Source organism: Mandrillus leucophaeus, unplaced genomic scaffold (assembly GCF_000951045.1).
Source record: "Mandrillus leucophaeus isolate KB7577 unplaced genomic scaffold, Mleu.le_1.0 Scaffold1246, whole genome shotgun sequence".
NCBI lineage: Eukaryota > Metazoa > Chordata > Mammalia > Primates > Cercopithecidae > Mandrillus > Mandrillus leucophaeus.
The window spans coordinates 138,482-165,137 of record NW_012100832.1 but is presented as its reverse complement, the minus strand read 5'-3'; the positions used below and the strand labels follow the sequence as shown (position 1 = coordinate 165,137).

General features: G+C 37.9%; 2 protein-coding genes across 4 annotated transcripts in view; one reads left to right on the top strand and one right to left on the bottom strand.

The window, feature by feature from the left end:
• Positions 1 to 6,621, bottom strand: part of ZNF214 (zinc finger protein 214) — a 23,731-nt gene extending 17,110 nt beyond the window's left edge. Inside the window, exons 1-2 of one of the 3 annotated variants that reach the window (XM_011971774.1) lie at positions 6,328 to 6,585; positions 5,934 to 5,996 (exon numbers count right to left, since the gene is read on the bottom strand). In XM_011971774.1, coding sequence (XP_011827164.1) covers positions 5,934 to 5,950 — 17 coding nt within the window. In that variant the 5' untranslated portion in view covers positions 5,951 to 5,996; positions 6,328 to 6,585. Of the gene's footprint in view, positions 1 to 5,933; positions 5,997 to 6,327 lie in introns of all 3 variants that reach the window. The other 2 variants (XM_011971775.1, XM_011971776.1) reach the window with 2 other exon arrangements.
• A 146-nt stretch (positions 6,622 to 6,767) lies between these two features.
• NLRP14 (NLR family, pyrin domain containing 14) overlaps positions 6,768 to 26,656 on the top strand; it is a 53,121-nt gene continuing 33,232 nt past the window's right edge. The window contains exons 1-3 of the mRNA XM_011971772.1: positions 6,768 to 7,051; positions 23,683 to 23,992; positions 24,760 to 24,828. Of these exons, the coding sequence (XP_011827162.1) occupies positions 23,704 to 23,992; positions 24,760 to 24,828 (358 nt within the window). The 5' untranslated portion in view covers positions 6,768 to 7,051; positions 23,683 to 23,703. The remainder of the gene's footprint in view (positions 7,052 to 23,682; positions 23,993 to 24,759; positions 24,829 to 26,656) is intronic.

Genomic DNA, 26,656 nt, shown 5'->3' with positions numbered 1-26,656 from the left:
TGGGAGTTATACCTGATGTAAATGACGAGTTGATGGGTGCTGACGAGTTGAGGGGTGCAGCACACCAACATGGCACAAGTATACATATGTAACAAATCTGCACGTTATGCACATGTACCCTAGAACTTAAAGTATAATAATAAAAAAAACTTTAAACTTTTATAATAACATCAAATAAGAAAAGCCATACGATTATTCTAATAGATGCCAAAAAGTATACTTCTTAAAATTCAACACACATCTTTCATTTAAAACTACAGACAAAGCATGCAAAACAAAACAAAGCGAAAGACATACAAACATATCTTAAACGCAAAGGTAAAACATTAAAGTCATTCTCGTTAAAACTGGAAAGTTGACAAGGATACTGCAAATCCACAATTTTTAAACTACTGTGAAACTACATGATAATGCAATTAGACAAAATTAACTGTAGAGGATATGACTGCACATCTGAGAGAGCCAAGAAAATCAGCTGAAAACTAATGGCAATCATAAGGGAATTCATGATCCCAGAAATTCTGCTACTAGAATTATAAACTAGTGATTACACGTGTATACCAAAAGATCTGTACAAGAACAGTTAGAGCATCATAAATGCTGTAACAGCAAAAAACTAAAAACAATCCAAAAAGTCAGTAACAAAACAGATCAGTTGTTCATACTATGAAACAGTACACAGCTGTGAAAATGAACAACTATGTGAATCAACATTGATGCACTGTAAAAGTTAACATTATGCAAAAGAAGCCATTCATGGAAGAATACATACAGTGATTCTATTTATATAACGTTCAAAAATATGCAAAACTAAACAATTGTGTTTAGAAATGTAGATGTAGTTAAAAGCACAGGAAAAAAAAAACTAAGGCATAACAACATTTAAGATAGTGGCTGCCCCTTTAGGAAAGGGGTGGGAAATAAATTTTGGAGTCATCAGGGGGCTTTTAAAAGTATATGCTGATTTAGGCTGGGCATGGTGGCTCATGCCTATAATCTCAGCCCTTTCGGAGGCTGAGGCAGGCAGTTCACTTGAGGCCAGGAGTTCGAGATCAGCCTGGCCAACATGGGGAAACCCTGTCACAGAAAAAAAATATATATATATATTACCCGGGAGGTGGAGGTTGCAGTGTGCTGAGATCATGCTATTGCACTCCAGGGTGGGAGAGAAAGCAAACAGTCTGTCTTAAAAAGAAAAAACAGTATATGCTGAGTTCAATGGTGGATATTCATGTTATTATAAATTGTACATATGTTTTCATATATTCTTTTGCTTACATGAAATACATCACAATAAAGTTCAAATATACATAAAATTTAAGAGTATAGAAAAAGAGTTCAGACATATAAATAATATATATATACATTTTTTGAGATGGAGTCTTGCTCTGTCACCCAGGCTGGAGTGCAGTGGCATAATCTCAGCTCACTGCAAGCTCTGCCTAAATGAAATGTGTAATAGCAATAAGAATATAAATTCCTAAAAATAAATTTACCAAAAATACTCAGAACCTATATAAAGATAGTCTTAGAATTTGAGGGCTAAAAATAAGGTTGGGGCCGGGCACGGTGGCTCATGCCTGTAATCCCAGCACTTTGGGAAGCCAAGGCGGGCAGATCACTTGAAGTCAGGAGTTCGAGACTAGCCTGGCCAACATGGTGAAACCTTGTCTCTACTAAAAATACAAAAATTAGCCAGACGTGGCAGATCACACCTGTAATCCCAGCTACTTGGGAGGCTGAGGCATGAGAATCACTTGCACCCAGGAGACAGAGGTTGCAGTGAGCCAAGAGTGTGCCACTGCACTCCAGCCTGGGCAACAGAGCAAGATGACTCTGTCTCAAACACACACACACACACACACACACACACACACACACACACAAAACAGTTGAAAAAACAAGATGACTCTGCTCAATCTTAGGAGAAATAAATATAATTTTGTTCTAACTAAACTTATCTCTGTTTTCAAGCAGGTTTAATCAAGATGTTAATCTTGATTTTGATGTGGGGGAGGAGGAGCTGTAACAAACTGATTTTTAAATGCTTTTGAAAGAAAACCATTTTGAAAGTGGAATAATGAGGAAAGGCTAATTCAATGGCATATTAAAACTTTAACAAGGACTCTGTAATTCATAACATGACTTGACATAGAAGTAGAGAAGATCAATGGAAACGGGTACAAATCCAGAAATGGACACGAGTACAACAGTGCATTTTACACATGAAAAAGGTTACATCAAATTTGTGGGGGAAAGATGGCTTATTCAATTAATGATGTTGGAACAAACGATGACATCTGGCAGAAAAAAAAATTAAGCTTGATTCTCTGTCTCAGTTCTTATGTCTTAGTGACTAAAAAAATTATATCAGATATGCATTATAGTTCAAATAATAGCTAACTTAACGCAATCAATTATTAGTGAGTTCTTCATGTCCAGCACTGTTGTAAGTTATTTTTACATGTATGATCTTGTTTAACATTCTTAACAGCCCTACACAGTAGCTGTTATTTCTCCAATATAAAGATAAAAGACTGGCTAAGTGATTCAATCTAGTTCACAGTACTAAGAAGTGATAGACATGCAATAAGCTTAGGTAGTAGATGTGGAGCCTGTACTATGACCAATGTGCTATACTGATTAAATATAATGAAAGATTAACATATACTTATTATTGAAAACTTATTTTATATATGTTCCTTTTACATCTTTTTGTCCAAAATGGAAATCATCAGAATATTATTCTGTGGAAAAAGTCATCCTCTCTCCTTTTTATCTTCATTGAGTGAAAAAGAAAGGCTATATTCTTCTTCATTGCCTATTAAATGCACTACATATAAAGGACAACAATAAAAACATTCTGATACCAGTATAAGAATTGAGAAGAGGGTCCACAAAACAAGACAGCCTCAAAAGTAATCTTCATACACATAATGTATATGTGTAATTTTGTATATGAAAAGGTAGCACCACAGTCAGTAGAGAAGATAAATGTTAGCAGAAAAATTAAATAACTAGGAAGTAAAAAGAATGTTTAAATCCTGTCATTTCTCACATCAAAATCAATTCTTGACAGGTTTAAAAATTAAAACTTTAAAATACTTAACACAATAAACAGGAAAATTAAAGCAATTACATATTAAATTTGGAAGTGAAGAAGAGATTTCTAAGCACAAAACCATATAAGTAAAAGAAATAAGATTTCATTTTATGCAAATTTAAAACTTACATAAACAAGTCCTTAAAGTAAAAGGCAAATGATAAACTAGGAGAAATATTTATAACATATGACAAATGATTTATATGTTTTACACACAGAATATCTACTATCAAATGGAAACAAAAACTTCAGTAGGAAAACAGTGACATATATCAAAAGGCGATTCATCAAAGAAGGAATATAAAGAGTCAATGAATATATGTAAAAAAGTCAACCCTACTGAGGATTAAAAGGATGCAAATCAAGGCAAAATTTAAAAATTAATACTCAATGCTGGCAAAGGCTCAGTAAGACAGAATCATTAATCAAATGGTTGTAGGAGTTCAAGATCATGTAACATTTCTAAAAGAGAATGTGAGTTTTTCAAAAGCCTAAAACATGCTTATATCCTTTGATTCTGTTTTCCTATTTCTCAGAGTATATCTTGAGAATATAAAAAGACATATACTTAATAAATTATGTTAAGTATTATAAGATATTTATAACAACAAAATATTGGGAAACACTTAAATTTTCCCCAATAAAAAGCAAACTTAATGGGAGGCCAAGGTGGGCAGATTGCCTGAGCTTAGGAGTTCGAGACCAGCCTGGGCAACATGGTGAAACCCCGTCTCTACTAAAAATACAAAAAAATCAGCCAGGTGTGGCAGCATGCACCTGTAGTCCTAGCTACTTGGCAGGCTGAAGCAGGAGAATTGCTTGAACCAGGGAGGCTGAGGTTGCAGTGAGCCAAGATCATGCCACTGCATTCCAGCCTGGGTGACACAGCGAGACTCCGTCTCAAAAAAAAGAAAGAAAGCAAAGTTAAATAAAGCATAGTATATACCTAGAATGGAACACTATATAGTCATTAAAACTCATGCTACCAAAGTATGCTTGGAAAAATGCTCATTATATGTTAAGTGAAAAATGTACATAAATAACAGCTATTCATACATTGAATAAATATTTACTGAGTGCTTAGTATATGCACAATACAATTCTATATACTGGGAACATTTCCTTCCCTCATGAAGCCTATTTGTCATGACTCAAATTGTTTAATAATATTTTATATACACTAATCTTTTTATATACATGTGTGCATACGGGTGTATATATGTTCACATTTGTACATGTGTACATACATGTACAAATGAACATGTATACATACATATCAGTATTTGTACAGACAAGTGAGTATGTATATACAATAAGTATTAGATAAAAGACTACAAGTAAATATACCCAGAGGTCAACAATGGCTATCTGTCAATATGGTTCATGTGAAGAGATGCACAAGAATAAATAACAAATTTAAACATTAATTGCCCTCCACAATGTGGCTTTATACATTCATGTTACATTTCCTTGTCAATAGCCTGGTTTCCTTATTTGTTCCCTCAAATTGTACCTGAGACTAAATGATGGCTTTCCTATTTAGAATGATATCTTCCTACTCATAATTGTTCAAATCTGAGTTTCTGTTGCTGTGTTTTAAGTGCCACTCATTCTGGCACTGTTTAATGTGGATAACTTCAGAAATTATTATTAATCTCACACAATTTGTTACCCTCAATGTTAAGACTTTTTTTTTTTGAAAGGGAGTCTTCCTCTGTCGCCCAGGCTGGAGTACAGTGGCACCATCCTGGCTCACTGCAACTTCAGCCTCCCGGGTTCAAGCAATTCTCCTGCTTCAGCCCCCTGAGTAGCTGGGATTACAGGTGCCCACCACAATGCCTGGCTAATTTTCATATTTATAATAAAGATGAGGTTTCACCATGTTGGCTAGGCTGGTCTCAAACTCCTGACCTCAAGTGATCCACCCACCTTGGCCTCCCAAAGTGCTGGGATTACAGGCCTGGCCATGACATTTATTCCTTTATCTCAGAACACCAAGAACAGCATGAATTATAAAGTAGACTTGAGTGACTGAATGAATGAATGAGTAAACGTTGGGAAAAGACACTGGGTTGGGGCAGGGTCAAGTCTGCATGCTTGAAAATTTCTCAGGCAAGCGAGGAACATTTTCTGTCCAGTCATCCATCCATCCTCATTGCCACTTCCACTACTTCCACCACCCATGAAGAATGCAGGGACAATCATCCTTACCTGGGATCAGACTATGAGGAAAACAGTGTACATTCCTTCCTCCTTTGTGTTCCTCTTCTCGGGAAGGGTAGTGCTGAGATGGCTGAGCTGAGGAGGAAGGGGGATTGAAAACCCGGTATGACTTTAAATTCCCAAACTCATTAAATTCCCCATATACTAACTGGGTACGATGCACACATCTCCTAGCATGAGGTCAAAAAGAAGCCTATGAATGTTCTTGTTTCCTTTCAACGACCAGAACGGAGAGCTATGAACACTGGCACCTTGAAATTTATTTGCAACCCTCTAGAAACTTCAAAAGATACAACTCATTTATTGAGATTATTACTACTACTACTAATAATAATAATAGAAAAGCACTAGCAAACTTAAATCGTATCTATTTTCAAGGTATTTTTCTTATTTTGTTCAGTTTAAGTAGAAAATCATTCCGTTGTCCTCCCCTACTTGCTAAACAGGAATACTGGATTTACCATCAGAAAGGTACCCGCAGTCTTAGAGAAGTATCCCAGAACTGGAGCTCCCAGGTCCTGATCAAAGTCTCAACTCTGTCATCAAGCACTTGTAGAACTTTAAAGAAGACCAAACTTCTAGATCTTCAAGGTCTCAGTTTCCTTACCTGTAAAATGGGGGCATGAGCCTTTGCCAACCCAGTCCTTCCTTGCTGATCACAGGTAGGTTCCTGGGCAAAAGGATAAGCAATTAGTTAAGAGCCCTTATTCTCTAGGGAAAAAAACGTTTCATGCGTGCTCCAAGAGCAGGACAGGTTTGGGCTCCCCCAACGCGTCACGGGCTGCCCAAGTGTAAGCACCAAAGAACCAGACACACAAACGGTTCTCTAGGAGCGGGATCTCCAGGTCTTGGCCACAGATCCGGGGGTCCTCTGCTCCTGCAGTGAAGACGCGCGCGGCCTCCGTTGCTTATCCAGATCCCCGGCCAGAACTTTGCCCCAGCACCGAACGCCGGGCACCCATACCCCAGGGACCAAGCTGCTTCTGCCCTCCTCTACTTGCCTTTATTCAGTCTTAACGTGGGAGAGAAGCCGTGATGTACGCACCTACACCGGTGTCTCCGGGGTTTCTAAACCGGAGTCGCTTCTCAGTCCCTGACCCTCGATTTTCTGCCCCTCTTCCTTCAAACACAGCTCGTCTTGCCCTGTCCGCTTCTGGCTTAGTCCTCCCAAGAGTTCACGTCACTTAACGGAGCCTGTGAGAGTGAACCGTTATGGCCAAAACACTCAGTCCACACAAACAATGGCCGCAGCCCTGCTGGACCGAAACGGAAGTCCTAGGTCTTGGAGTAGACACTTGCAGTGTTTCCGTGGATACGGGAGGGGCGGGGCGGGAAGAGAGAGCGCGATGGAACGTGACTCCTGATTGGCCAGAAGGATCCCGCGCCTCCCGACCTTTGGCTGCTGGCATTCCGGCGCAGGAGAGCAGTGCGCTCGGGAGTTGCGGGCGCTGGGTAGCTGCGGGCGCTCGCGGAATGAGGCGAGGACGCACCGGCATTAACGGAATAGGAGTACTACCGAAGCATTTAGGGCCCCGGGAAAGGGGGCGTGGCTGGAAACGGGCGACTGGGAGAATTCTGTGACCCTCACCGCCGCGACCGACCCCGAGGAAACGCTGGCAGGTCGCCTTTGGTTGGCAAGGCGTGGTTGTCCTCGCTGTCCCGCGCCCTCGGCGGAATGAGCACCCCACTAGCCCTGGCACTAGCTAGCATCGCTCTAAACTCGAGGTTAGAGCTTTTCAAATTCCGTCCTATTGTTGCCAGAGACCCTCTTCGTTCCTGCTCCAGTGAGGCTTGCCTCCCTCCTGCCTTCCTGCCAAATCCCAGGCTCCTCTGGAGACTCCAGGCAGAGAAGGGAAATGCACAGTGGAGCTGAAATGAAGCCATGAAAAGGAGCCCCTCCTCAGTGTCCTGGGACCACAGAGTTGCAAGAGCCTGTTCTGTTCTTTACCTGAGTGTGTTATATTAGGAAAATATTTTCGCATCTTTGGGCCCTGTCCCTCAAACTTGGGCTTGATCAGTAATATTCAAACATTTTATTAGGCAAGGAACTTTTGGTAGGATAGTCGTTAAAAGCAAGGGACTCCTTGGATTCTAATCTGGCAACACTACTTATGAGATCTTGGCTGGACTACCTAACCTTTAAGCATCAGCTTAATAGGCGTAATATTGATAGCCAATAATAATAGTAACTATTTCACAGACTTGGTAGATTGAAATGAGTTAGTGTAATTAAAATGCTTAAACCAGCCCCTGGCACATAGGAAGTACTCTGTGAACTATATATTTACAGTTTGATGTTTAGCAGGGATGGGTGGCCCAGCGCCTATCTGCTTGAATTCACCACACAATAAACACCTGCATTTTTTATGACTCTGGAGACCATGTTTTGAAAATTACTGGGCGTGGACCCTCCCTCGTTTGAGCATTCAGAGAGTATAGCATAGCATTTTAAAAATGTGGGCTTTGTTGTCTGACGGAACTGACGTTAAAAGCTATCAATCATTGTTATCCACTAGGTGATGTTGAGCAGGTTGTTTAACCACTCACCCTTAAGTATTTTCACCTGTAAATTGCAACATATTTAAAGCCACAATTGATAGTTGAATTACTGAATGCAGAGACATTGACCAGTAAGAAGGAACACTGGAAGTGGGCTGTTCTGCCACACTGCTTCCAACCTGAGAACCTGAACCTCAATGAACTAACCAAAATTAAAAGAAAAAAAAAGCTAAGAAGATCCAGTTTTCAGAGAAACAAAATGTGTATCTGAAGAAATATACCTGCTAAAGGGTAGAGGCCAATATGAATAACGAAGAGCACCAAGTATAGCATACACAAGACTTTTAGGAATGAATTCTACCCAGTTACAGTTTGGGGTTTAGCAGGGGTGGGCAGCCCAGAGCCTATCTGCCTCTGTCCACCACACAATGAGCATCTGCATTTTTTATGACTCTGGAAGCTACATTTTGAAAATCATTGGTCATGGACCCACCCTGGCTTGAACATGCAGAGACCCAAAGCACCATCTTTGATGAGGGTCCTGGGAGCAGTCACCAGATGCCTAGAGATGTACCCAGGAGAGGAGTGAAGAAACTGCCTTGCATGGGAAGAGAGGGATAGCCCAAGTTCCTAGTCCAAGATGTTGCAGATTCTTCATAGCAAATAATTGAAGAATCTAAGAATAGGACTGTGGCTTGAGGGCATAGAATTTTCCGTAATTTTGGTCAGTGTCACGTAACTAAGAACACAAATTGGAGTCAAGTCTGACAAGACAGCAAGGAATGTAGGGGCCAAGATCCTGATGAAAAGGGAATCTTTAAGCAGCCAGCCTAAAACCTGGTGGTTTTCTCTTCAAACATTAGCAGAATTCTTAAGATGAACAGGAAAAGAAGATAAGAAGAAAACTGTTGAAGTGCACAGAAAATTTTCAGAGGTCTCATCACAGATCAGAGGAAATAGGAATTATAGTTCAAAACCCACCAAGAAAGAGATACCCAACTAGAGTTCCTGGAGAGCAAAAGAATAAGTACAGAAGCAAACTGGCAATAAATAGAGATGGAGCTGCAATTCAACTTTGAGTCAGCTCCATACCTGACTGGATTGTTATTATCTGCCCCCTCTCTAACTGCCTATGAGAGGAACTCTCTCAGGAGGAATGTTATCATTCAGAACTACTACAGTGTTTCATATACAATGTCTGATAATTCAACCAAAAATTATAAGGTCAGAAAAAAAGACAATAGAAACAAATTCATGGATGACAACAAATTCATTCAATTATCAGGATAACAAATAGGTACTTAAAAGTAATTAATTGCGACTAATATGTTCAGTAATGGAGAAGAGTTGACAAGATCGGGAATTTTAATTGAAAATCAAATTTCAATTTTATGAATAAAAATAAAATTGAGAATGTAATAGATGTGTGTGACAGCAGATCAGATCCACCAGAGAAAAAGAGGAAAGAATACAGATACCTAAATGAGAAGATAAATTTTATATACACATATAAAATGTTAAATATATGTTTAAATTTTAATTTTATATATATAAAATCTTAAAATAGATATTTTAAGATTTATAAAGTATATTTGTAAAATTAAATTATATAAATTTATAAGATTTTAAATATATATTTTATGTTACATATAATTATATTACATGTATAATATATTACATATAATTTTAATTATATTACATATAAAATATATATATTTCATATGTTTAGCTTGGAGAGTTTTTAAAAACATTTTTATATAAAAATATTTGTACTATAAAATTTTTATTTTATATATAAATCTATTTTTACATATAAAATATAAATATATAAGCATTTATAAATATATAAAATAGATTCATATATAAATATTTATATTTATATGAATATATTTTATTTATATTTATGTATAAAAATCTCCAAGCTAAAGTACAGAGAAGAAAAGAACATAAATTGTATTCGGTCATTCTTGCATTGTATAAATAAATAACTTGAGACTAGATAATTTATAAAGAAAACAGGTTGAATTAGCTCACAGTTCTGCAAGTTTTACAGGTAGCATGGTGCTGGCATCTGCTTGGCTTTTGGGGAGGCTTCAAGAAGCTTACAATCATGATGGAAGGTGAAGGGGCTGTGGGCATGTCTCACATGATGGGAGAAGGAGCAAGAGAGAGAGAGTAGGGAGGGAGGTTCCACACACTTAAGCAGATATCATGAGAACTCACTATCACAAGGACATTACCAAGCCATGAGGGACCCACCCCCATGACCCAGATACTACCCACCAGGCCACACCTCCAATGTTAGGGATTACATTTCAACAGGAGATTTTGGTGGTAACAAATACCCATACTATATCAGAAACATAGGGAACACAATGAAAATATCTAACATATACAATTAGAGTCTCAGAAAAGATAAAGTGAGCAAAGATCAATATGTGAAGAAATAATGATTTATAATTTTCCAAGCCTGATGAAAAATTCTAACTCACAGTGTATAATTTCATTGTAAGTCTTAAATGGTATATTGAAATCCTACAAATATTTCCAGGGATCCCTGGAGCCATGGTATTGATCCTTGATCAAACCAGAATAGAATATACTACATAGGAATTAATGCAGTTTTGTGCTAATGTAGTTTTCCAAAAAATACCAAGAGGGAAATCTGTAACAGCTTGCCAATATTGTTTATAGAAAATGTATTGATGAATGGTTTGCATCTGGTTTCTGTTATGCTATCTTGGTTTCTGCTATTGAACCTGGTCCCATAGCTTGGTTTCAGCTACATGACAGTTGTAGTATAAAAGACCCCTACTTGAATGAGCTGTGGCTTCCCTGAAATCAAAATATCTTAGTGGTTCACTTGCTGGCCATAAAGCACAACCTTGTGACTGAGAGAGGTCTCTGGAATCTGTGTAGGTATTGTGGACCACCTTTCTTACCCCCGCTGCTTTGTATCCATGTCTGTCACAAATCTTTCATGAGTGTGTGTGTATGTGCATGCATGCAAGTCTATGTTACACTGTATTTTTATAAATATCTCTAATAACCTTAGAACATTTGTACATTTGAATGAGAAAAATATGTGAGTACAATGTGAAAAAAGTCTAATTTTTTCTAATCAAGCATGTTAGCAATTGAGGTGGAGGAGGAAAAATGGTCACTTTTTGAGCCAAAATGTATCCTTTATGATTTGGTTAAAAAATACCTGAAAGCATAGAAGAGGAATAAAATAGAGATGGAAATAATGAAAAAAGATCATAGGCTTAAATAGTAGATCTATAAGACCTAATATGCAGACACAAAAGTTTAGAAAGAAAGAGAGAGGAAGGAAGGAAGGAAGGAAGGAAGGAAGGAAGGAAGGAAAAGAAAGAAAGAAAGAAAAGAGGAAGAAAGAGAGGAAAGGAGAAGAAAAAGAAAAAGAAAGAAGGGAAAGGAAAGAGAAAGAAAAAGGAAAGAGGAGTTTATAAAAGTGAAGAAACAAATGACTAACAGTATAATAGAAATTGCCTTTGTGTTGAAAATTTTTGAGAAGGCATGAATGTAGACCAAATAACTCACTACATTTCAGTCCAGATTAGTGAGTAAAGACCCACTAGACATAAAAAGGTATAATTTCTATACTGTAAGGATAAAGAGAAAAACTTTTAGGTTAAAAGGGTAAGTTATCTAAAAATAAAAATGACATTGGACGTCTCTTTTGTAATGTTGGAAGCTAAAAAATGTTCAATAGCAGTATAGACTAGTAGGCTAAAGGGGCTTCAATACATCAGCCAAAATATCATTTCTCCCTAATGTAGTGAAAGAAAGGTTTAAGGATTTTCAAGAATTCAGAGCCTGTATCACTCAGCTGTCCCCCGAGTTAACAATTCAAGAAAGTACTCCAAATAAATAACAAACCCAAAACAGAAATACCCCACAAAAAATTATAGACAAGGAAACAGAGAAAGCCATGATATAAAATAAATAATAAACCAAAAGTTGCATGTATAAAGAATGCAATAAATTATTAGTCATTGTACTAAATGTGAATGGACTGAATTTTTCAATAGAAAGAAACTCTCAGAGTCACTCAAGTAAAAAAATCCAACCATATGCTGTTTTCAAGAAACATCTGTGAAGTGAGTATAAAAAGATACCAGGCAAATGAGCAAAAATTTCAAATAATCGAAAGTTAATTTAAGAACTAAATAAAGAGATTGACTTTATATTTTGATAAAAGATACAATTTATGAAGAAGTATAATGCCATCAAACCCACTAAATACATGGAGCAAAAATGCATAAATTTGACTACTTGATTTAAAAAATACAGTTCTATGGGGAAATTCAATATATGTGTTTTAGAATTAGAACTAGGATACAATAAAATAAAGCCATGCACAGTTTGAATCGTGTAATTAATAATCTGAATTTCAAAGGTATATATAGAAACCTTATAACCCTAGAATTGATGGTATATTTTGTGTCCATAGAACATTTTCAAAACTGATTATGAGTTTTTCCATCTTCATCCTCAACTGTTGAATGTGTTTTTAATTGCTCTGAGAATATAAGCAAAGAGAACTTCCATACCCTTGCCCATCCACACAATGCATTCACACACCTACCTGCATCAGTGCCCCTTTTCAGCTAGAAGCCTGTTCATGTAGTCACTAGTTTCTATCCATTCTTGTTCACATGACCTAACTCCAGTAATTCCCCTCCCTTGCAATGTCAATTTTTCCCTCTATACTATATCCGTCCCATTATCAAGTATGCTGTCATTTCTCCAAAACAAAACAATAAAATTTTCTATGGCCCTGTTTTAGTTAGTGTGGGCTGTTATAACAAAATACCATAAACTAGATGATTGACAACAGCAGAAACTTATTGCTCACAGTTCTGGGGATTGGAAGTCCAAGATCAAGGCACTAACAGATTCAGTTTAGTGAGGGCCTGCTTCCCAGTTCATTTATGGCTGTCTTCTTGTGGAGACCTCACATGGCAGAAGGGACCAGGGACCTTTCTAGAACCTCTTTCATAAGGGCACCAGTTCCATTCATGAAGGCTCTGCCCTCACAACCCAATCATGTCCCAAAGTCTCCATCTCCTAATACCATCAGACTGAGGATTAGGTTTCAGTGTATGAATTTGGGAGGATGCATTTAGTCTATAGCAGGCTCACTTCTCCCTCAGCTACTGTATCATTTCTGTCCTTCCTTTTGAGCCAAACGTCTTAGAAAGTAGTCTATTGTCTTCCATTTTTTCTCCTTCCAGTCTTTTTTGGCCTTATTTCAATTAGGGTTTCACCCTACCGTCTCACTGAAACTACTCTTTTCAAAATCAGTGATGGTCTCAATGTTGCTAAATTCAATGGTTAGTTTTCAGTCTCATCTCGTTCTATCAGCAGAATTTGGCACAATTGATTTCAAGAATTTGGTACAATTAATCTCTCTTTCTACCTTGAAACATTTTCTTCACTTGGAGATTTAGATAGCACACTCTTCAGGTTTTCCTCTCCGGATGTTCTTTTCCATGCTTTTTTGAAAACAATTGTATTGTCGCCTCCCAGGTCTGCTCCCTCTCTGTGACTTCTAAACAGTAGAGTGATTCCTCAGGGATCAGTCTTTGAATGTTCTATTCTCACTCCCTGAATGATCTTCCATGGCTTTAAATTCCACCTATAAGCTAGTGACTTATAGTTTATATCTCCTGCTCAGACTTTGAATTCTAATTCCAAACTCCTTCTTTGTCAATTTGACTTCAATGTTTAATAGGCATCCCAAATTTACCAAAAATGTACTCCTGAAATGCCTCACAAACTTGCTTTTTTATTTTTTTACAATCTTCTCAATCTCTCTTCCAAATTCCCAAGTCAGTATCTTAGATTTCCCTTTGACCCCTTTCTTTTCTCTTACCTCCCAATCTGTTCTGTCAGCAAATCTTTGCAGTTCTATCTTAAATACTCAGAATATGACTACTTTCACTACCACGACTGCTACCAGCCTCGCCCTAGCCATCATTTTCTCTCATCTGGATTATTATAATAGCCTCTTAATTGGTCTGCTTGCTTCTGTCATTACTCTACTCCAGGATACTTCATATAGAACCAGGATGATTATCTTAAAACATAATAGTTATTATTCACCTTGCCCCAAACCCTCAGTTGGCTTCCTAGTTTACTCAGAGTGAAAGCCAAGGTATTACAGTGGCCTATAGGGCACTACATGATATCTCTCTTCTTACCTTTCTCATTTCCCCCCTATTTTTCTGATTCGTATTCCACTATTTTGCTCCCTTATCCCATATTAGCCATTCTGGACTAATTGTTATTTCTTAAACTTGCCATTCTTGTTTTCACTTTACTCTCTTCTTTCATTAATGAGGTGCTGTTGATTGATTCATTCACTGCTTTAAGTGCTGAGAATAAAAAACAGAATGAAATAAATAAAAATCTTTCTTTTATGGATCCATTCTCTAGATGGGGAGGTGTGGAGTAAGGAAAGATCAATAGCCAGTAAATAAATAAGTAAAATTATTTATTGGATGAGAGTAAAAATACAAACAAAAGAGTAATTCAAATTTTGTTATTCATTGTATTTGTGTATGTGACTGTTAATTTAATTATGCAGCATGAAGAAAAAAATGTAAAAGGATACATACCAGAGAATTGATATGTTTAATGTGTATTGTTTATTGGGAGGGATTGATGTAAGTACAGACAGGAAGAAATTAGGGGCCTATAAGGCAATCTCTCAAACTCTTAGTAAAAATGGAATACTACCACTTTTATTTTGCCTTTATGCTTGTGATAGAGAAGCAAAGTGACAAGTTCTTTCAATATGACAAAGAAATCCTACAAGCATTTTTACCTTTTTACAACACAGAGATGTCATTTAAAGTATATTAAGAGCAATGAATGAACAAGTACTACAGTCACTCATATTTGCAGACCTTTTAGATATTAAAGATCACTTTCACAAGGCATTGCAATAATTTCAAAAGTCCAGGTTTCTTATAAGATCCCTCTGAAGAAATAACACTTCCAAATATAAGTTTACATATAAACGCCTCTATCCTCTTCCACACATTTACCACAGAAGATATAGTGTTCAATATAGGATCCTCTGCGCTCAGCAAACCTGTGGGCGCACGTCCTTCTGAAACGAAAATAGAACAAGATAATAACAGTATGAATATTTATACAGATATCCTTCATGGGACAGCAAAAATGTTCTATTTCATGGTTTTCTGTGCATGTTAGAAACAATTTCAAAACCAAACCTTCTAGAATTTATAGTTTCTCTTCAGATCTACATATTCGTGAATGTAATATTCAGCACATTAGCACATTATAGCAATTTAACATAGTATGTTGGAACCAAACTAAAAAGAGTTTGCCTTTTCTCTCACCCTACACTTGGCTATCCTTTTGAGGTAGTTTTTGTATGAATATTTATAATCTAAACCTCTGATTTCTGGCTGTTATTGAGGTTGTTGGACCTGTCTTGCTAACTAGCATGCCTGAGTCCTTAGTATCAGTTGCCTAGAGTGCATATTTTCTTAATGCCAACGAATACTGGCTCCTCCTTTGTCAATAAAGCTTGAAGTTCTCCATGAAGAGTCCAGCTGGAAAAATGCTACCTTAAATAAGGATAAATCACCCAAATCTTGCTGCTATATGAATATGAAAACTTGTTCCAAATGGGTAATCCTTAGAAAAAGGAAGCCATCCGAACAGAGCATCCATTTACCCATGCGATCCAGAGGTTTCTCATCTGAGAGGCAATTCTCAATCCTGAAGCTCCTAGATCTATTAGCTTCTAAGACCGTCTTCAGGGGCCAAGGCCATGAATTCATCTTAGAACAGTTCTAGTCATGTGGGATTTGAATGAAATTGCACTATCCATAAAACACAGAGCCTTGGTGACTACTGTGGTCAATTTGACTCAGATGTTCCTTAAATATGTCGAGTAGGCTCTTAACTGAGGGTCTCTGCGCTTGCTATTTCTTCCTCCTGGAATGCTCCATCTCCCAGATATCTGCATTGCTCACACTTTCACGTTCTGCAAATATCACCTTAGTAGTGTCTTCTCTTCCTATTCAAAGAGAAATAGGACCCGTCTCCCACTTCTCACCCCCAGCGCTGTATTCCTTGCCCTATTCTGATTTTCTCCACAGCAATGATCACCACCTGGTATACTACAATTCATTATCTGCGCCCCTTCAACAGAATGTAAGTTCCATGGAGGTAAGGGCTAGATGAGCAAGACTTTGGATATTTTATTCACTGCTAGACAGGGCCCAGAAAACTGACAGGCACAAATAAGATGCTCAATAATTGTACGGATATTAGATGGACGAATAAAGAGACACTGCTTATTGGGAGTCAGCCAGTCTGGGAAAGGTCCTTCAAAGCTAGGGTTCAATTCCCCGACTTCCTCTTCCCCACATCGGTAAGGCGAGGAGGAAGGACGTGCGTCCACAGGTTTGCTGAGCGCAGAGGATTCTATATTGAACACTGAATCTTCTGCGGTAAATGCGGGGAAGAGCATAGAGGTGGAGAGTGAGAGCAGCGCGCCCTTGGCCCCTCCAGCCAATGGGAAGAGAGATTCGCTAGGTCAGGCGGTGGGGTCCAACCACCCAGGCTGGCCCGCAGCCCTCTTAAAGGGTTTGCTCCTCTCGCAGGGGAGGAGGGAGATGAGGCATTAAGAGCCAGAGTGCGTTCCCCTTTGTCGTGGAACAACAAGTGCCTGTTGATACTTTCCTGTCCCTCTGAGGCCTGGCTTTCGGCGCTTTTACCCTTTGACACCGACGCCTGGTGAGACCGAGGTATGGAATGACTCTCCTCTTCTCTGGATGCGTACTTTGTCCACTTTAAAATGGGAAGTTGGGTTCTCTGTGAGTCCATCCAGCGCCCACATTCTGCGTGGAAAATGAAAGGAATGTGGACTCAGGGCCCAAGAGGATGCGTTGCCAGGACATCCCAGGGTGCGACACTTTTGGGCATGGGGCCGGACACGACCAGAGTGGAAAAGCGACCTTGAGGGTGCGAATCCACGGTCACCTGCAAGTAGCCTTCGGCTGGAGACCTAGTGTGGCCTGTATCCATTTGTCAAATTCCAAAGAGATAAAGAAATGAATGCCTGCCAACTGTACTGGAATTTGGCAGGCACTGCCTGCGGTGCCCACTTCTAGAATCTCCTGGATTGAAACGATATGAATAGTCCCACTTTCACCAGGCTTGACGAATGCAGGCAAGCCCCGCGCCTCTCTACCCAAGAGCAGGTGTTCGTCCTTCAGTCTGAAGCTATTCCCGCCACCTGTGTTCTGCCGTCTTTCATTCACTCTGGGTCTCCTAGCCCCTCTCCCTACTGAAAACGAAACAAACCACCTAAAAACTGCTCTACAGGTGCACCAGGTTATCAGTATCTGTGTCTCCACCTCTCCCTAGCAAAGTTCAAGAAATATTAGTAAGGTAGCACATGCTTGCTCCCTGCGTTGGTCATCCTCTAGCCTACAGTGCTTTAGTGCTTTAACACCCCCACTCCCTTCACTCCAGCAGTGACCCAAAATTGCTCTTTCTATGCAAGTTAGCAATTATTGTCAACACGCCAAATTCAAGTACAGATGCCAGGCATTCATTTCTTTAACTCTTTGGAATTTGACAAATGGATATTGCCTTTTTACCTTTTTATTTCTCCACTTATTTAAGGAATGTATTCTGATGAAAGATAATTGTCACAAATTGTCCTAAACTCTGTTGTGTTTTGAGTTAGGACAATTTGTGACAATTATTTTAAGTACTTTTTTATGTAGAGGTTTTGATTGCTTAGTTGTAATCTTCATATAACTGCCATCTGTTTTGCTGTATGATGAGGACATTTTAATGACTAAAAAATCAAGTGTGTGCTATATTTTTATACATTTATTATAATTGAATCCTTATTGTCAATTATTTACTATTCTAAACAAACACTCTTATGCACAAAACTTTCTTTTCTGTATTTAGGATTTTTTTTTCCCAGTGGATAATTTACCAAAGAAGATACTGCTTGAAAACTCATGCATGTTTGTAAAATTCTCAGTAGACACGCAGACATGCAGTTTTTCAAGAGTGTAGCAATAACATATTAACTCCTTACTTTTATATGGTACTGTTTTTTAAAGCTTATTTTTGTAATTTTGAACTTTGAGAAGTGCTGTTTCCTGGTTTGCATTAGTTGTGCTAAATGCTTAAGTTTGAAAATTTTCTGAAATACTTGTTAGCCATTTGCTTTTTGCTTTTTTCCCCCTTCTATGAATAGGCTATTCACAATAAATTTGCCTTATTGCTATTCTGATCTATTTGTATCATGTCATTTTAGGGATATGAACCTTTTTAAAACAATATTTTAATGTGAACTGTAATTCATAAAAGACTGCACTAAGTATAAACAAGCACCTTAGTAAATGATTACCAAGTGATTACTCATGTAAACCATCTGCAGGTCAAGGAATAGGACATTAATTACCAGGACCTAAGGCCCCCTTCATCCCCCTCCACCTCATCTCCACAGGGGTATTAGGAAACCGACTTTTATGATAGCTACTTCATAATCTTGTTTGATTTGGCTTCTTTCACTAATTACGAGATTTATTCTAGTGGCATATAGCTGCAATAATATATTTTCTTTGCTGTTTAGGATTTTGTTGTATGAATTTACCACAGTGTATTGATTGGTTCTACTATAGATGAACTCTTGGATCTTTTCAAGTGCTTAGGAATTACAAGCAGTGCTGCTGTAGTTATTGCATATCTCCTGCTATACCTACACACATATTTCTATTGGATGTTTTCTAAGAACTTTAATTGCTATTTCATAGTGTATGTATATTTCCAGTTTTAAGGAATAACCATTTAGAATAGTATTTATTAGAATTACAGAAATTTCTTGTATACCTGTCACCCAATTTCCCCAATTTTTAATATCGTGCATTACAATGGTATATTTGGCACAATGAAGACAATAAGGCAATTAAGTTGCACTTAATTTGAATTTCACTAATTTTTCCATATTGTTCTTTTTCTATTCCTGAATATTACATTTAGTCATTTTGTCTCTGTAGATTCCTCTGGTCTGTGAAAGTTTCTCAGTCTTTCCTTGTTTTCTGATGACCTTGACAGTTCTGAGAAGTACTAGTCTGGTAATTTGTAGCTTGTCCCTCACTTTAATTTTTTTCTTATGGCTAGACTAGGATGCTGGGTTTGGGGAAGGAATATCACAGTGGTAACATGCCATTCACAGTGTCAATAGTACATGCTATCACAGTGACTTATGGCTGATAATAGTAGTCTTGATCTTGGGAGAGTGTTTGTCAGGCTTCTCAGTAAAAAGTTTCTCCACTCTCCCCACCTACTCCCATACTCCTCTCTTTGGGAGGAAATCAATAAGCACACTCAGTGCTCTGGAAGGTGGGGTGCAGTTGGGTTAAGAGCCATTTCCTGGAGGGGAGAATATCCTACATAAAGTATTTGGAAATCTTCTCTAAGAGAGATTTGTCTCTTTTCTCTCATATATTGCGATATTTATCTATATCTATATGGACTCATGGATACTTGCTTTGTACTTTGGGCTATAATCCAATACTGTTGTTTATTTTGGCCATTGGGAACTCTTTCCAGTTGTATCTTCAGTCTCTTTGCATACCCCATTATTTTCCTTTCCTTATTTCTGGCACTATGAGATGCTATAAGCTCATCGTATCTATTCCCTATCCTAGCCCTAGAATCAGCAGTTTCTCAGAGGATCCCTGATTCCTTTTATTGGCAAATGGTACAGGTTAGAAACCAAAATTTGGACCTGGGTGGACATCTCCAATTTTAGTACTTAATACAAACAGTTTTAAAGTGGTTTTATTAATTTACACTTCAACTGCTTATTTGCCATATTCCCTGTAAACATTTTGCTGTTTTTGGTTGGCCATTTATGTTTGAATTTTAAGGACAAGAGGTTTTAATTTCAGCATCGTTAACAATATGTCTTCAAATATTCATTGTGGTTCTTGGTCAGTTCCCTTATTGTGTCCAAACTGGTAAGTCCCATCTTTCCTAAGTTGTGATGAATGTTCTTTGCTGTTTTCTCCTCCCTGGTTTGAAGTATTAATGATACTTTCCAGATATAATTATACCTGGGATGATTTAAGAGGATACTAATTAATTGTCAAAATGGTTTACAAGTTGTCCTAATGAATGACACTGAATTCTTTCCTCCCAATTATGGTATCTCTTCTATAATATATTGAAATCCAATGAGAATGTATTTTCTTGGCTGTCTACTCTTTTTCTTTGATTTAATTATTATGATAGAATTAACTCATTTGTACATTTAGGCCAGGCACCATGGCTCATGCCTGTCACTGTAATCCCAGCACTTTGGAAGGCCTAGGTGGGCAGATCACTTAAGGTCAGGAGTTGGAGACCAGTGTGGCCAACATGGTGAAACCCTGTCTCTACTAAAAACCCAAAAATAAATAAATAAATAAAATTAGCCAGGCATGGTGGCAGGCACCTGAAGTCCAAGTTATTTGGGAGGCTGAGGCATGAGAATTGCTTGAACCCAGGAGGGAAGGCAGAGGTTGTAGTGAGCAGAGATCCACCACTATACTCCAGCCTGGGTGACAAAGCGAGACTCCATCTCCAAAAAAAAAAAGAAGTTGTACACTTAGCAGTAGTGGTTAGACTCTTGAATTTTTTTCAACTGGGGGGCAGTTTGCTGCCCTGGGGTCATTTGTCAATATATAGAGACATTTCTTGTTTGTCACAACTGTAGAAGATCCAGGGTTCTAATTGGCATCGAATAGGTAGAAGCCATGAATACTGCTCAACATCATATAATGCACATATAGTGTCCCCCAAGGAAGTATCCAGCCTAAAATTTCAGTATTACTGAGGTTGCTATAGGAGATTTAGTTAGAGCGACCGAGAAAGGAAATCAATCCAGACTGTATGAAAAGGGTGGAAACACCCGACTTCCTAGGTCAAATCTTACTTCCCTGAGACCTCCATATTTCTACCCTCTCTAGGTAAGAATCCCTTGTCCCTTTGTGTTCTCCTAGAACTACTCTGGCCCAAATGATAGTCATGCTGTATTTAGAGGTCTTCCTCTTCCAGTCGTGTTCAGCACAGGGTCTGCTATCACAGAGCATGGCCACACAGATTTTGTATAACTCTGAATTTCCAGTGCCTAGGAAACTGAAGTGAAATTAAAAGGCAATGCTATGTAGTAGAAAGAGAGTAAGCTTTGTAGTATGATAGGCCATTTGTCAACTCTATGACCTGGGCAAATTTCTTAATTTCTGAGACTCCGTATCTGTAAATGTGGATAAAATCAAACTTTCAGGTCTGTTTTAAAGTCTAGAGAAAATTTTTATAAAGAACCCATACACACTAGGTCCTCACAAATGTAGTCATTAATATGAGCTAATTATTTTGAACAAATATGTTTTGTTATAGGCAAAAATACATCAATTTGCAAATTGAAATCCTTGTAGACCATGGGTTCCCATTTTAGTTCAGGGCATTTTTGAATGAATGAATGCCTTCCTATAAGAGAAACAGTGCCAAACATGTATTCCTTTTTCTAAAAAGGTAAAAAGGCAAAACAAAACAAATTTCTTCAAGAACAGCATAAAACCTTTGGGAAGGAGACTACAGTATATTGTACTCTATTATAATTGTAGATATCATATAGTAGAAAGCTAATAGTATTCAGACTCGTATAGATCTCGGCTCAAAGGGACACCCAGAAAGGAGGAGGAAAATGAAAAAAGTGTGGGATTACGACAGCAAAGAGGCAAGTAAATATCAAGATGTAAGGCTTTGTTAAAATAGTATTATTAACGTATGGCACCTTGTTGAAGTTAGGTGCATGCATTAGATTTTTTCAATCCTTGCAGAGGTAGGTACTCTTGCTACTCCTGCTTACAGATGGGAAAATTGAATCCCAAAATGCCCCTTGAATTTTGTAACAGGGAAGTTATTGGTATGAGTTATTTCAGTGGAATTGTGGTGGCAAAAGTTCTATCGCAGTGGATTGAGGAGGTATAATAGGTGATAGAGTATAGAAGACTGAAGGAGTTTGACTATGAAGATGAAAGGGATTTGGAGTAAAGGGAAAGTTTGTAAAAGACTAAGTTAAATTTGGGCACATTTAAGTGCTAATGAGTAGGACTTAGTGGACAGGGAGAAGTTGAAGATCAAGAAGATAGATTTCTAATGGATTAAATCCCTTTGGGAACAATTGCTTATGAGATTTAGATAAGAGGTGGAGAAATAAGCTATAGAAAAGGGAAGAGAGCTCCCCTCATTTGTTACAGGAAAGACAAAGATAAAAATGAACCCACATGCAGTGATATCTGTAGATTTCTAGATGGGAAGTAGAAGATGTGTTCTGTGCCTTGCTTTCCCTCACCTACCATATTCTGTATGTCCTGGAGAAATTTCAGAGTTCTTTTTTGAAGTTTCCTCAAATCTTTTCCTTTTCGCTTTTTAAAAAATTACTATAGGACTTGTTTTGTCAGATTTATCTATAATCTAGAATGTTTGTACCATGTAGTTAAACAAACAACTTTAAAACAGCTGATAGCTCACCAATTACTGTAGGATAAAATCCAGATTTATTATATAAGTTTGGAGATAATTCACCTTCTGTTGAAAAGGAAAACTCTCCCTTCTATCTACTTTTATTTCCCCCATCTATCTTTCTTTTCCAATCATATTAGCAAGAATCGGGGGAGACATTGTGAAAGACTGGAAAGGGCAGGAATTTTAGTGAAAGATCTAAGTTGAGTTCCAGCTGCACCACTTACTAGCTCTATCTCTTCAGGCAAATCACCAAAAAAGATTAAGAAAACTTGATGGTGCTTTGGAGAATATGGATTAAGTGATTAACTGGAGCACCCATGTTGACTAAGAAACTGAATAAGCTGATGAGGGGAAAACACAGGGCTCAAAAGGATTTGATGGTGTTTGAAGAACTGTCACTGAGTAAGGGCATGAAACCACTCAATTAACCAGAAGATATTAATAGAAATGGGTTATAGGAGTTTGCAATTTAAAAGTCTGAGTAGTCATTGATAAAGCCTAGGGTGAGAGCATCAGAGTAAATTGCTGGAGAGCAGTAAGGTCATGGGAGTTGATGTCAAAGACATGAGATGAGGATGTTTTGGATGAGCTTTAACACTGAACTCACCCAGAACAGCTGTGGTGTTGGGGAAAGTATACTAAAGGAGCTTGTGTGCTAGGGAAGACTATTACTAATTATGTATGAGTTTATGACCAGAGATGACATGACAAGAAGAGGTAGATGGTAGCATATTCTATTGCATGTGTTTGATGAATAATAATGTGTTGGCAGGGGTGCAATAACAATGTTTTATGGACTGAGATGTATATTAGATGTTGGTGGGGGATAGAAGGGATGAGGACGGGCAGTTAGCAATATTTAGGAGGAGCCAGTTCTGTGCCAAGTGATATATGAACCCTACCTTATTTGATCCACATGAAAATTAGAGGTTGGCTCTGTTATCTCCACTTAGTAGAAGAGTAAATTGAGGTTCAAAGAGAGGAATTACCTTTATTTATATCGCTCATAAGTGGTAGGACTGGGAATAAATCCTAAGAAGATGGAATAAATATACAGTATAGTGGTCTATATTAGAGGAATGGTTTGTGAAAGAAGATGTATTACAGAGGACACTAGGTCAGTACCAAGCCTAATACAGTGGGCTTCTGCATATGTTTGTTAAATTAATCTATGTAAGTATTTCATTTTCAAATCTTTTTCATGTGTCCCATTTATTCCATGTGCTTTTGGTTATTTTTTTCCCCCACAGAGGCCTGAATATTTGGACAAGATGGCAGATTCATCATCATCTTCCTTCTTTCCTGACTTTGGGCTGCTATTGTATTTGGAGGAGCTAAACAAAGAGGAATTAAATACATTCAAGTTATTCCTAAAGGAGACCATGGAACCTGAGCATGGCCTGATACCCTGGAATGAAGTGAAGAAGGCCAGGCGGGACGACCTGGCCAATTTGATGAAGAAGTATTATCCAGGAGAGAAAGCCTGGAGTGTGACTCTCAAAATCTTTGGCAAGATGAACCTGAAGGATCTGTGTCAGAGAGCAAAAGAAGAGATCAACTGTGAGTGATGCTAGGGGCAGATCTGGGGCTAGGCAAGAAGGAAGTGTTTCCTGGAGTCCAATGGGATGTTTCTGTAAGAGGGATTTAGGGATTAAACCATGTTGGGGGACATAAGCTCCATGGTGGTCTTGTGCATGGGGAGCTTGTTGGATTATCTGAGGAAGGAAAGGCAGATGGGTTTTGAGTACTGTTACTCAGCCTAGCTCCTTAATCGGGGGCAATTCATCCATCTTATACCAGTTGAAATGATCAAAGGAATTGAGTGATAGGAATTGTCCCATAAAGTGCCTTCACCTAAACTACAAGTTATAAGTTAGGCAACATTTTGAGAAATCAAATATGATTTAATGTATTTGCTGAAATATGAGGAATGGGCTGAAAATTATTATTGGACATAATCCAAGCCAGTATTTATAGTCATTCTCAGGTAGGAGATGTAGACATCTAGAATTCCTTACTCATATACAAGGCTTTAGATATATATATATCTCTCTCTCAGGAAACTGAGGCTTACACTACACTATTTGCCCTGGAGCTACAGGGTGGGGGCCATGGCAAGAGGTCTCCTACTTCAGTGTTGTCTGTATCACATTGTTTCTTCTCTCAACTAAGCTTATGGAGTCTGAGGCTCTGGCAGCTTTAGTTTTCTTAAACCCAGATAGTCATAGAATTGGACCACTGATGAGAATGCTGGCCTCTGTTCTAGGCATCGTGAAAGCTCACTTTGTTTTCATTAAATATCATGATCCTGTTGGAACCTGTTGCAGGGTCAGCCCAGAGTATAGGACCAGATGATGCCAAAGTTGGAGTGACACAAGACCAGGAGGCAGTGCTGGGTGAGTAGTTAGGCCTTTCATCACATTTGGGAGGCATTCAAAGTTTTGATACAAGATGGGGATTTATCTCCCAGAGGACTTTTGTTCAAATCTTGTTAACTTCTTCTAATACCCCACCTGTTCCCTGAATGTCACCCAAAAAGAATTAGCAAAACACTCTCTGGCCAAAGTCAGAATCAGGGCCTTGTTAATTCAGGTCCTCAAGAGAACAGTGTTTAGAATGCCTGCTAAAAGAAGGGCTGATGCACAAAGGTATATTAATGTTTATATTTTATGTACTAAAAGTCACTGAGTTGGCAGGAAACTTTTCATTTATCACACCTACTTTCTTTAAAGATGGTACTGTAATTAAATTCTAGGAGTGGTGACCAACTGGTTCATATAAAAACTCATGTCTAGAACTGAGTCTTCTCAGTCATAGTTAACACAGGGGTCCCCAACTCCTAGGCCACAGACCCCTACTGATCAGCAGCCCCTCAGGAACCAGGTCACATAGTAGGAGGTGAGTGGTAGGCCAAGCGAGCCTTACCACCTGAGCTCCGCCTCCTGTCAAATCAGCAGCTGCATTAGAGTCTTATAGGAGCACAAAGCCTATTGTGAATTGTGCATTCAAGGGATTTAGGTTGTATGCTCCTTATGAGAATCTAATGATAAATGTAATGCAATTGAATCATCCTGATTCACCCCTGCCCCCTACATCCATGGAAAAATTGTCTTCCACGAAACTGGCCCCTGGTGCCCAAAAGGTTGGGAATTTCAGACCACTGGCTTATTAACACCATTTCCCTACTTTGTTTTGAATTCTACATAATTTAATTCCAATTTATATAAGTGGAATTACAGTAGAAAGAAAATTAGATCAGGTGAGAAACCTTTATTCTTAACCCAGCCACATTCTAACAAGCCACATTATTTCATTCAAGAAATAATTGAAAACTTCATCCCAAGCACTAAAATATAAAAATTGCTTGTTATATTAAATGACCTTCAATATAACTTCCCACTGTGACTTTCATTTCTGATTCAATATAAAGAAGTTTATCTTTGTGGTATGAGAAAAAAACTCATGGACTAATAATTTTTGTTTTATTATTTCAAACCTAATGGCTATTTCCCTCTTATGTGCAGATAATTGCACACAGATAGCTAATAAATGCCTTCAAATTATTATTTGGAAATTGTGATAAAAGTAAACTATTCATTATAGGAACTTTGGAAAATACTGTAAGTACAAAATAGAAAATAAGAAGTACAGCAATGATTTACTGATTATTTTCTCTGTGAGTGTACCAACATTATGCTGTTTGAATTACTATAGTTTCATGGTAGGTTTTAGTTCTGGGTAAAGAGTGTTTTTCTTCTCTCTGCCTGGCCAATCATTAGTTTTGCTTTTTGGAATTTCTTAGTTATCATTTGTTTATGTTTTATCTTTGTTTTTAAACTTCACATAAGCAAAATGAGCTATTTTTTTAAAAAAAGATTCAAATACTGTAAAAGTACATAAAGTGAGTTTCTCACTCTGTCCCACTCCCCATCCCCAATCCTACTATTCAGAAATAACCAGTATTAATGTATTGGTGTATATGGTATAGGTTTTCAGATACATAAAGTTTGTTCATTTTATTTCCAGGAGAGGATCATATTTTACATAATTCCTAGAAATTTCATACCTTTTCTTGTTATTATTTGGGGGGATATTAGTACCTATAATTATACCTTATTCAAAAGTTGTAAAGTACTCAATTATATGATTGAATTCTCTCGTTTTTTTATTGCACAAATGTATTTAACACTTCTTATGTGCAAGGAGATGTGTTAGACACTGAAC